Source organism: Aureobasidium subglaciale (assembly GCF_000721755.1).
Source record: "Aureobasidium subglaciale EXF-2481 unplaced genomic scaffold scaffold_21, whole genome shotgun sequence".
Lineage (NCBI taxonomy): Eukaryota > Fungi > Ascomycota > Dothideomycetes > Dothideales > Saccotheciaceae > Aureobasidium > Aureobasidium subglaciale.
The window spans coordinates 91,637-102,593 of NW_013566974.1; the positions used below are offsets into that span (position 1 = coordinate 91,637).

Consider the following 10,957-nt stretch of genomic DNA (forward strand, 5'->3'; position numbering starts at 1 on the left):
ATTCTCGGACGAGTCGTTGGCAGTTTTGAACGCAGTATCTCGGGCCTCTGAGTGTTACGATTGGTCGGATTCATCAGTCTCGACGGCAACAGCTTTACGCTTGCGAGACGATGCGGCATGGACATAGCGGGGCGGTAGTGGTGATGGTGGAGGTGAAGAAGATGGGGCGCCCAGAGTGGAGGAACCAGGCGGATATGTTCTGCTTATATGTAGCAGCTGAGTGATGAGGAGTGTGATACCGCGGGTCGCAGAGAAAATGGTGGAGGGGATGAGAAGATCCAATATTGGTGAGCATGGTGTTGCTCATTCCGGCTTAAGACAATCAAGACAAGGAGAAGTGGACTTGGGAATCGGAGTGTCAGCGCTGACGAGGAGTCATCTAGGAACATCGCGTCGCCGCCGAAATCCTCTATGGCGCCGCGCGTTTGCAGTACCCTTTGGGCACGAACAGAGTCAATGATGGGCTTATGCAGGAGTTGCGCACAGTCTTGAACAATCTGGCAAAAGACATGGAGGCAGACCGTCCCCCAGACTCCAAAGACGAGCTAGAGGAGACGGATTATGGGGAAGAAATCGAGATCGAGGTCACTGAGGGTGAGGCTGATGCGGCCAGTACTGCCGAAGTGGCTGATGCTGCTGCTGCCGCTGTCGTGACCACCGCTGCCGACACAACTCGAGGTCGAGATCACAGACGTCAATGAAAATCTTCAGTCTTCTACTACTGCTACCACTGGCGACTCTGAGAATGGCGCCAGTGCTGACCGCAAGCCTCTTTCCGTCCTCAACAATGGTGACACAGCCGGGCCTCTCGTGTTTGGCGATGACTCGCTTCCTCTTCGTATCTTGGGATGCACTTCTTCCGGATCTTCAAGCCAGGTTCTTAGACAGCAAAACACAACGTTCGACTTCAACAACAAGAAGGCCAAAGAGAAGAAAGGCATCAGAGGCATCACCTGGCGCAACATTCCTGGTGTCAGACAAGTCTCTAACCTACTCAAGGATCGCAATGGCGGTGGTCCAGTACAATCCAAGGAAGATGTCGAGAAGAAGTGCAAGAAAAGATAGTAACGGTCATCTTCCTTTACCGGATACTGGACTTTCAAGTCAGCTGCCTGCGCTTCGTTTGGGGAGTGGAGGAGAGCTTCGGCACATGAACGCAAACATCGCGCAACTTTACCCTGAGTTATTGTATAGCTTATTGAAAGTGATTGCTCTTGTCATAATACAAGAATGTACTGTGCGATCAAGAGAGTATTGATATCCTCGAGTCAATGTGGTGATCTGTCCACTCGGCGTTGGCATCCGCTTTCGCGACTGCACGACAAGAACTTGTCATCGACACAATCGTGGTTTCCGATCAATTAGTCAGAAGTTCGATACTGACGAGAAAGTAATAGTGCGTCTGATATATGTTCAACACGTACCTCGAGTCAAGGTTGGTATGCTCATCGAATTGGCGGTGAAGGGCCCGGGCGCATAATATGCTTGGTACCTAGATTTCTCAACTGTTCATAGTCTCATGATTTGATCAGGCATATCTGTCCATATACCTTTGCTACATCTTTTTCCAATTCGCCATTGATCCAACATCCGATCATCAAGCTCCCACAAAGTCGTCGCAGCCATGCTTACCGGAAGCTGTTCGTGCAAGAAAATCAGGGTCGAGCTCAGCGGCCAGCCACAGACAATTGTGAGTAAAAAGAACTACAACTATATGTTGTCAGATACTGACAGTCTACTAAGGCTCTTTGCCACTGCGCCGACTGTCGTAAAATCACCAGCTGCCCTTACAGCTACAACTTCATTGTTCTAAAGTCAGACCTCACCGTCACTGGCACACCTGCGACGCTTCCCAAGATGTCAGACTCGGGCAAGGCATACGAGAACTATTACTGCAATGATTGTGGTGAGTAATGGATATAATTATAATGGGTGAGAATGTGATGCTGATACTATGTTTAGGTACTCCTGTTTACGGCACTGATGTGTCTTCTGATAAGGAGTCGGGGACGGCAGTGATTAGAGCAGGTGTCTTTGACGATCTTAGTATGCTGCAAGACTCCAAGCCTACCATTGAGATCTATACTGCGAAGAGGCTGAAGTGGATTGCTCCTGTCGAGGGTTGCATGCAGTTTGAGGGCATGCCACCTTCTGCTTAAGTGCAAAGGCGGTGTTTTGACAAAGAACTGTCGATGTTGAAAGCTCATCTTGTATTATTGGAGACGGTCATTGGTTATTGGAAAACAAATGCTTGGAAAGGCCACAGAAGGGCATGTCGATCTAGAGAGTATATACAGATATGCAAAAAAAAAAAACGCCATACATTGATGCAATAAACAAATCAAACGTAGCGATCATGCTTTGGCGGTTGAAGAGCCAACACTGACAGCACTGTCGGCAGCATGGCCGTTCAGCTCGAGATCAGCTACTATTTTCTCCCAAGACTCCGCACCGCGACGAGCATGCTCGGCTGGCGTTTCGGGGCTAGGATCTGCCATACTGCGGTTGAACAATTCGAAGCTCAGCCATCCACTATAACCCAAGTCGTGCAAAATAGCTTTCAAGATCTCGCGGATAGGCAGATAGCCACCGCGGTCTTGTTCGCCGTAGAATAGTCTGCAGTTGCGCGACCATGACATACGAGCATTTTGTTCAGGGTCATAGAATGGATGACCCTTGACTAGCGGCGCATCAAGCCTCTCTGCATCCACGACTTGCACGAAAAAGAGCTTATCGGGACGGACGAGCTTTGTAGCAATGGATGCAGCCATGTCGGCATCTGCTGTTGGTCGCTTGCCCGATGGTTGCGTAGGGTCTGCGTAGATACGACCGGCGATATTGAAGGTGTCGAGACATAGACCAAAGTTTGGACGGTCGACTGCTTCAACTACTTCCCAGCTCTGCTCCCATGTTTGGCAATGCGTGCTCCAGCAGAGAGCTTCATAGTTGAAACGAAGAGGCGGGTTTTGAGCTGCACCCAGATCGGCGGCCTCTTGCAAATCTGCAACGATGACTGACATGTCTCCAGTGCACTCCGACTCAGGCAGAAAAGATGCCGGAATGGCAATCATATCGGTCTCCAGAGCATGTGCGAGTTTGAACCATAATTTGAGGTCTTCAATTCGCTCGGCATGTTTTTGGCGGTCGATGAGGCCTTCGTAATGCATGAATGGTTGGAGGCTGATAACAGCGAGGTTGCGGGATTTGCACATTGAGCTGATGTCTTGTGCAGCTCGTATTTGGTTGTCAGGAGTTTCGCCTCCTGGATACTTCTTGGCATGGTATACCAGGTCCTCGTAGAATATCTCGACACCAGCATAGCCATATTTTGCTGCTTGGTCGAGCTTGGGCACCAAGTCGTGGACCCAGGCTCGTCCCAGAGACATTGAGGAGATACCGAGTTGGTGTGTCATGATGCTGGCAAATATGAGATGGTCTATTGGGTGTGACAGTGTATGCGAAGAAGAGTTTGTCCCGAGATTGGTTGATCACAGATGTCGATGTAGCGGAGCAGAGACGAAATGTGAGAAAATTGTGAATAGTAGCACCTGCCTTGAAGATGGAAAATACAGGAATCGCGCTCAACGGCTGGGGAAGCTATTCAGACTCGTCAATATTCTGCACAGGTAATGGAGTTACCGTGATGGTCATCCGAGAGAAAAGGGCACGCATCATGAGAAGTACAGTTCGAGATAAGCAAGCACGACGTAGGTCTTGGCTGCGGAGCGTACAGGAGACGGGCCGATAAGCACCAGCCGAGAAGAACATCCGGGGCGGCCTCCAGCCTGGAGACCCCTCTCCTTCTCCGGATACCGCGTGTGCATCCGTACAATTTGGTGGGAATCCCGCTCTTCTCTGCGTTTGATTTGCTAGAGTCATCAACGGACTCGGCATTGGACGGTACCGTGGCCGTCTGACGGCGCCGCTGGCTCTCTGAACCGCCCGCTTCCGACGGTCATCTCCTTGCGGTCTCGCTCGTGGCTGATTGCTTGAAGAACAAGCCGGAAGTATAAAAATTCCCACGACGTCTAGCGTGGAACGGACGTTGAGGACACAACCCTTTTGCCACGACGTGTTATTGGCGATTGTATTCAGCTCCCCCAGCCTGATCAAGGCCAGGCATGTGTTGATGACTTGTACGGACGACGTCGTTTTCAGCAGATGCCACCCACCCAAACTTGTAGGGATACCATTGATTCCACGGTTGTCCACATCGAATTCAATCAGGTCATGCTTGGATGTGAACCTTCTCGTTAGCTGAGACAGTCCTTACTATGCGCTCCAGTTCCGTCTAGTTGATTTGCTATGGTATTTAAAATTGATAATGCGCGAAAGGAGAGTGTAAGGATTGCGGATTAGATGGAGAATAATTTGCATGAGATTCTCTGATAGTCATAATAAAAAAACAAATCGCTATGTACAATGAGCCTGTAGCTTAATCCCGAAAGCTGTTCAGACAGCACTGTCCTCGACGTAAGCAACCTTGCTCTTCTCGAGGCTCAAACCAGCGCCTTCGGCATCCTCGCGGAACTCGGCCTCTGCTTCCTGCACCTCGCGCATGATGATAGCATTGGCCTTGCTGCAAGGCTTGATCTCGAAGAGTCTGTTCATGGACTCGAGAGGGACCGATTTAGTCTCGGGGATGCAGAACCAGACGAAAATGACGGAGAGGAACATCATGCCGGCGAAGAAGAAATATACTCCACACCCTGACTTGCCCATGTTTGCAAACATCTGACCGGTGAATCTAGCAATGATGAAATTCTGGTTGATGGTAAGCGATATGAAAAAAACTCGAGAATTCAGAAACTTACCCAGAACCAGTTGCTGGCGGCAGCCATAGCTTGGCCCAGAGCACGGACGTTCTGCTCGTACATCTCAGAGTTGATGACCCAAGGGGTACCGTTCCATGAGGGTGTGTAGAAGGCAGTCCAAAGGTAGAAGAAGAACACGGCGGCAATACCTCCAGATGAGAGCGGCTTGGCGACAGCGGTGGCTGCTGCAGAAGTGTCGACAAGTGGACTGGCAAGGTAGCCACCGATGATAAGCATACAGCAAGCACCACCAATAGCTCCGATAAGAAGCAAGTTGCGACGTCCGACCTTGTCGATCAGGAAGAAGAGCCAGATAAGAGTGAAGGTGGTCTTGACAACACCGAACAATCCAGTGGTAAGGAAGGAAGTGTTACCTCCAACAATACCGAGAGACTTGAAGACGGTAGGACTGTAGTAGTTGATGGCGTTGATGCCTGAGCCGTTCTGGAAGATGAAGAGAGTGGTACCGAGGAACACGCGCCATTGAAGGCTTCGGCTCTTGAAAACAGCCTTGAAAGGGTCGAAGAATCCAAGACCGACGCTCGACTTCTGCTCCTCAAGAGCAGACTCGATGAAAGAGATCTCCTCGACAATGTAGAAGTTGTCGGCAGGGAGGTTTCTGATCCAAAGCAAGTTCTTGAGACCTTGCTCACGCTTGCCCTTGGAGAACAACCAACGAGGTGACTCCTTGAGCCAGATAGATCCGATAGCAAGAAGTCCTCCAGGGATGAGTTGAACGGCGAAGGGGATGATCCACTGGTCGTGGTTGCTGGGAAGTGTCTCGGCGATGCCGTACTGGATGATCGTTAGCATTGTGACTCATATTAACTGTTTTTTGTTGTACTTACGTTGATCCAGAAACCGACGAGACCACCGATTTGCCATCCAAGTTCGTAGATACCGACCAAACGACCTCTGACTGCTGGAGGGGCAATTTCGGAAATGTAGATAGGGACAACCATGGAAGCACCACCCACACCGATACCAGTGAGAACTCTGCCGGCGTAGATAGGAGCGAGATCACCGTTGGCAGCCTTCAACATAATACCAGCACCGACCATGAATACGACGACGTAGACCCAGAGAGATTTTTGGCGACCAAGGTAGTGAGCGCTGATGTAGGCACCAAGGGCACCGAAGAAGGCACCGGCCTGGTAGACGGAGACAATGTTCTCCTTGATGAATGTGACATCGGCTGCTGGCTTACGTTTCCAGCCAAATTCTTTCTGAAACGAAGGAAGAGCGAGAGTGGTTCCGATGAAAGCAGAATCATAACCGATCATGCAAGAAGCGAACGAGGCTACAGCAGCGCAAGCATAGACGCGCCAGTTGTAGACCTCCTTGGGGGTGGGCCTGTCTTCAACGAGAGTGAGAAGACCCATGATGAGACTCTGCGATGGGATAGAGTTGTGAAGAGAGGGAAGGTCGTAACGGAGAGAAGAAAGAGAAAGGAAGACGGGGAAACAGATGGCCTAATATACTAGAGGTCTGCCCTGGGGTCTGGGGACTGGGGACTCCGCGGGGTAGGCCAGTGCAGAGATCAACAACGTGGAAAAAGAGCAAAACAAGGGTGGGTTGGTGGTCCGGAAGCTGGTTTGCTGACCTCTCGACACGAGCTCGAAGAATCGATCAGATTTTTGCAAGGTCCCCACGCCGTTTCGACAAGCCCAGACTTCCATATTCCCCAAAGCTATGCCAAGCGCCGTGGCTGAGATTTACCTCGAAACCTTGTAGAAAGGCGGCGACGCTCTTACCTTTTTGGTGCCCGACCTCGGGAAGACATGGAATTCCCGGTCCGCGGCAAGTCGTTACGGCAGGCAACAACCACGTCGGATAAGATCTTAGCCGGTGGTAGTCACACCCTCACCTGTCCGTTCGTGGAGGTTATTGATATCGGTGTGAAAACACGATGCGAAACGCGAGGATGGACTATGTCAAGAGACGACGATCTAGCTCTGTAACCCACAGAAAAATTGATCAGTCTCCGTCGATCTCGCTTGGATAACCACCTATTTGGACAGATCCAAACAGCAGTTTGTTGTAGGTTGATACAGCAGACAGCGCTCCCGAGGTACGGGTGTGTTTACCCAGGGCCGAAAGACTGCGGATCCGGACCCGTGTAATTCGGTGACGTGTGACCGCAAGCTCCCCCAATGCCAGCCAAGACGACGTCCGTGAACACGAAGAACCACCCTCCCAACCCACAAGCCCTCCTTACTCCAGGACCCGACATTGCTTACCGTCGTCTGTAGCTCGCGGGGTAGTTTTGCTGACCAAATTGAAGGTGACAACTGGCAGAGCTTTTTCCAATAGCTTGAGATACCCTTCCTCGAAGTTTTCTTGATACCAGAAGCTATACCTCTTCAAAAACTTTTGAAACATCATCAACCAAAGACACAAACCACACAAGATGCAGAACCAACGTATCATCTCTTGCGAAAGACCTGCCCACGACCATGTGGAGCGCTGTGGTTATTTGTTCGGATGGCCCATCAACCACTCAATGTCGCCATTGATGCACAAAACCATCTTTGGCGAGATTGGGCTCAACTGGGAGCAATTCTTCCTACCTTCAACCGATATGTCGATGTTCCTATCATTAGTCCGCGAGGACAAATTCCTTGGTGCGTTTTGAGACCTGTAAAGGCAGCATACTGAACTGCTTGCACCTACTTAATATACGACCATTATCTAACTTGTATGCGACAAAAGGCGCCTCCGTTACCATGCCCCACAAAGTGGCCATCATGAAGCACGTGGACGAACTCACACAGGAAGGCCGTGAAGTCGGTGCTGTCAACACATTATACCTCCGCAAGCACGGTGACAAGCGAATCCTCGTCGGTACGAACACAGACGTTATCGGCATCCGCGAAGCCTTTTACCAGAACATCTCGAATCCGGACGAAGTCTTCCACGGCCGACCAGGTATGGTTGTTGGTGGTGGTGGTGCAGCTCGCAGTGCTGTCTACGCGCTCAAGAAGTTTATGAAGTGTAGCAAGGTGTACGTTGTCAACCGTGACAAGGCTGAGGTGGATGCTGTCGTATCTTGGTGTACAGAGCAAGGCTATGGTGATGGTGTGATTCACACTGCTACTGTCGAGCAGGCAGAAGAGCTCGAAGGTCCTGGTGCCATCGTATCTTGCGTACCCGACTTCCCTCCTGTCACTGAAGCTGAGCAGACCGCTCGCAAGGTCCTGGAAATCTTCTTGGGCAAGCCTCACAAGGGTGCAATCTTGGAGATGTGCTACCATCCCAACCCACACACCGAGATTGCTGAGATTTCGAAGAATGCTGGATGGAACGTCATCTTGGGAACAGAGGCCATGATCTACCAAGGTCTGGAGCAGTCGATGTATTGGACGGGCAAGACACTGGACCAGCTGCCAGTCGCTAAAGTCAAAGAAGTGATTGCAGCGCAGTTGGCCAAGGGTCATTGATGATATGCGACTGGGGTTGTGAACAGACTTGCAGTCCTCCAAGACACGGTGCCGGTTGCGAAAGTGCGTTTCATGTATATAAAATACTTTTATGGCAGCTTCATTGTGTACAATCCGTGTGATCGAGGCGACCGTCCAGAAAATAAGCTGTACATCTCCGGAGAATGGTCTCAGAGACAGCATTAGCGCTCACGAATGAGATGTCCGGAACTGAGGCGATATTCACATGTCACATAGAGGTGCCATTATGGAGACCCCTCAAGTGCACCCAGCCCCGCAAGCATCATACAAGTGACAGTCGTGAAGGTGGCGTACCTCCCCGTGGGGCAATCATACTGACCCTATTCCCGTGGTATGTATGATAGGGCCTCCAAGAGTATCATCTTGGCAGAAAAGTGATATGATACATCTCAAGACGCTAATAGCAGACGAGACGCAGAACAAGGACGATCATCGAGGCGATGGTCGCGCAGCCACATTCGTACAGCGAATTATTGATGAGTGTCGCTGCGCTTGTTGATGCCGACCCCGGCTGCCGTGCCTCCGGATGGTGAAATCGGCACTGTTCGCGCTTTCGGTGAACACGAATCTCCATAATCCCTCAACGAACGAAGTCGAACTCTGCTGTAGGTCTCGGACGTTCCAGGAAGATGAGCATGTGCTTTTTCTCATCGGAAGCGGATGTACACGCAGCTCGAGGCGGAGATGAGTAGCAGCGGTCCTGATCCGGGTAGAGATCTGGGCTTGTGACTCGCTTGTATCGTCTACGTTAGGGCTGGTACCTGGCAACCCCCTCATCTGGCCTGATCTCCTGACCTCAGCCTTCTTCAGTGTCGTCCAATGGAATCTGTTCTCGCCACCAGAGTCTCGAACGGCATGGGGGGATCTAGCGAGGAGATACTGGACGCCTGGAGACAGTCAATGTCCAGCGGCGACAAGGTCCGATAGCGCTGGCAGGTATAGGTCAATACGGGCCGGAGATCTCGACACGGATGGCTAGAAGCCGTATCCCAGAGTTGACTGTGGTTAGTTCATTGTAATTGGAGTCGATTCTGTTATCGTCAAGCAGGTTGTGTTTACTTTCTCTCTTTCTTTTCCGGTTTCCTCATGGTCAAACAGATTCAAGTTGTGTAATCCTCGCTTTCCCGCTCTTGTCTAGCTATGCCTGATGATCTGTTTCTGTAAAAGTTCTGAATTCGTTCCGACGCCTTTGGGTGCATGGTTTGAGTCTGAGGCATAGCTGCGTGAGAATTGGGACCAAGCGACGAACTCGATCGATACATTTCTCCAGAAATCTTTCCAGATAAGGCAGTCCAAACAAACTAGGTCCAAGGATGATATGCATCCTTTGCAATGGAGTTTTCTTCACAAGTGTTGGTCCCCCAAATGTCCAGTCTTCATCCAGTGGTGCGGTCTCGGCAAAGCGGTCCAGGAAGCATCATCAAACATTGCCGTAAACATCGCGCACCACCAAATCCCACCACAGCGATAAAGCCAATCTTCATGAGCATCTCGAGCAGCAAAGACTCGAGTGATAAGCAAGAAGTGAGAAATTCCCAAAAAAACAACTGGAAATGTGGTATGTTGCTCCCGCCAAGGAAGGTGAACTCCAAAGCCGGCACTTGCACTTTCGTTTCTCGGATGCTTTCTCCACATTGTCCCACCACCTTCCAGAAGGACCACAACACATTCCACCACTGTCGCTGCCGACTTGAGTGATGTTCCCTGGAGATGAGAAGCAATCATAGTTTCCGATGGTCGCTTCAATGCAGGCTGCTTATCTGAATCATGCTTCTTGATGTGCTCTCACGCGGACAACAGCCTCTCCACCGCTACCTCTCATTACCATCTTCTGAACTTCAGCTTTAGCTTCAACTCAACACCAACATGACCACCCCCAAGAAACCCCGTGCGCTGGCGACAGCGATGTCTTTGGATCAGATGGCGAAGACACTGGCGAATCAAGCGCAACAAGAGAGTCAGGTCAACAATCAATCTCTTGTGTCTCTATGCCTCAACTTTCGCTACAGTTTCTTCCTAGATTCTTGCGTTGCATTACAGTCTCTCATCTCCCCTATGTGAAGCTCTTGAGAAACCCATGAAGAGTGTCACTCGCCTTTCGCCATTGACCCTGAAGATGAGTTCACTTGTTCCTTACTTACAAGCCTCTTCTCCATTTCCAGTCTTCGTTACATCTATTCTTATAACATTGCGACACATCATAAACTCTCCTATCGCATCTCTGAAACAGAAAGGTCTCGACACTATGCATCTACGACATCGACCTGGCCTCTTCATCGACTATAGTGTTTGCGACGCGACTCTACTGTTAGAGGAAAGGCTCCAGAAAAAAGGCTCCGCAGCACAATGCGTAAGAGCAGGAGTTTTGCAGTAGGAAAGCAAGCACTTGGCGAGGGAGGGTGAAGTCTATACACTCGTGGGCTTTTCCATCCCTTGCTTCTTATGCAATAGTCTGTTTAGATCGACATGGTTGATGTGATGAAATGTGAATGTCGATGATGAGTGCTTGTATTTCGAACGCGAATCGCGATGACGGCATCGAACGCGAGATTCACGCGTTCTCTGTTGACGTCATATGTGTTTCTGATGTTAGTAGAAGTGTGGTATAGAGACCAAGTGGTGTTGGTCGAAGTTCTGGAGAAGTGTATTCCAAAACATGGATTTGGTCATATGACTCATAAA

At 50.3% G+C, this 10,957-nt stretch overlaps 5 protein-coding genes across 5 annotated transcripts; 3 read left to right on the forward strand and 2 right to left on the reverse strand.

Moving 5' to 3' along the window:
• Positions 1-567: 567 nt before the first annotated feature.
• On the forward strand, positions 568-1,401 carry AUEXF2481DRAFT_42909 (uncharacterized protein). Its single transcript, XM_013485517.1, has 2 exons — positions 568-1,091; positions 1,178-1,401. Exons 1-2 carry the CDS (start codon positions 746-748, stop codon positions 1,180-1,182), a joined length of 351 nt encoding a protein of 116 aa, XP_013340971.1. The 5' UTR covers positions 568-745; the 3' UTR covers positions 1,183-1,401.
• Positions 1,402-1,624: 223 nt separating this feature from the next.
• AUEXF2481DRAFT_7553 (uncharacterized protein) lies at positions 1,625-2,159 on the forward strand (the record flags this gene model as incomplete). Its single annotated transcript, XM_013485463.1, has 3 exons — positions 1,625-1,690; positions 1,744-1,906; positions 1,963-2,159. 3 exons carry the CDS (start codon positions 1,625-1,627, stop codon positions 2,157-2,159), a joined length of 426 nt encoding a protein of 141 aa, XP_013340917.1.
• A 195-nt stretch (positions 2,160-2,354) lies between these two features.
• AUEXF2481DRAFT_7554 (uncharacterized protein) lies at positions 2,355-3,413 on the reverse strand (the record flags this gene model as incomplete). The annotated part of the gene is made up of 1 exon (XM_013485464.1): positions 2,355-3,413. One exon carries the CDS (start codon positions 3,411-3,413, stop codon positions 2,355-2,357), a length of 1,059 nt encoding a protein of 352 aa, XP_013340918.1.
• A 1,039-nt stretch (positions 3,414-4,452) lies between these two features.
• On the reverse strand, positions 4,453-6,196 carry AUEXF2481DRAFT_68507 (uncharacterized protein; the record flags this gene model as incomplete). The annotated part of the gene is made up of 3 exons (XM_013485570.1): positions 4,453-4,764; positions 4,815-5,609; positions 5,663-6,196. The coding sequence occupies 3 exons, from the start codon at positions 6,194-6,196 to the stop codon at positions 4,453-4,455; spliced, it is 1,641 nt and encodes a 546-aa protein (XP_013341024.1).
• Positions 6,197-6,749: 553 nt separating this feature from the next.
• Positions 6,750-8,505, forward strand: AUEXF2481DRAFT_42913 (uncharacterized protein). The gene is made up of 2 exons (XM_013485518.1): positions 6,750-7,438; positions 7,527-8,505. Exons 1-2 carry the CDS (start codon positions 7,225-7,227, stop codon positions 8,252-8,254), a joined length of 942 nt encoding a protein of 313 aa, XP_013340972.1. The 5' UTR covers positions 6,750-7,224; the 3' UTR covers positions 8,255-8,505.
• Positions 8,506-10,957: the final 2,452 nt, after the last annotated feature.

Excerpts from the sequence above, each read along its gene's own strand:
- AUEXF2481DRAFT_42909 (XM_013485517.1), top strand. The coding sequence starts at position 746 with ATGGCGCCAGTGCTGACCGCAAGCCTCTTTCCGTCCTCAACAATGGTG.
- AUEXF2481DRAFT_42913 (XM_013485518.1), top strand. The coding sequence starts at position 7,225 with ATGCAGAACCAACGTATCATCTCTTGCGAAAGACCTGCCCACGACCAT. Across the intron at positions 7,439-7,526 it reads CCGCGAGGACAAATTCCTTG|GCGCCTCCGTTACCATGCCC; the intron begins GTGCGTTTTGAG and ends ATGCGACAAAAG.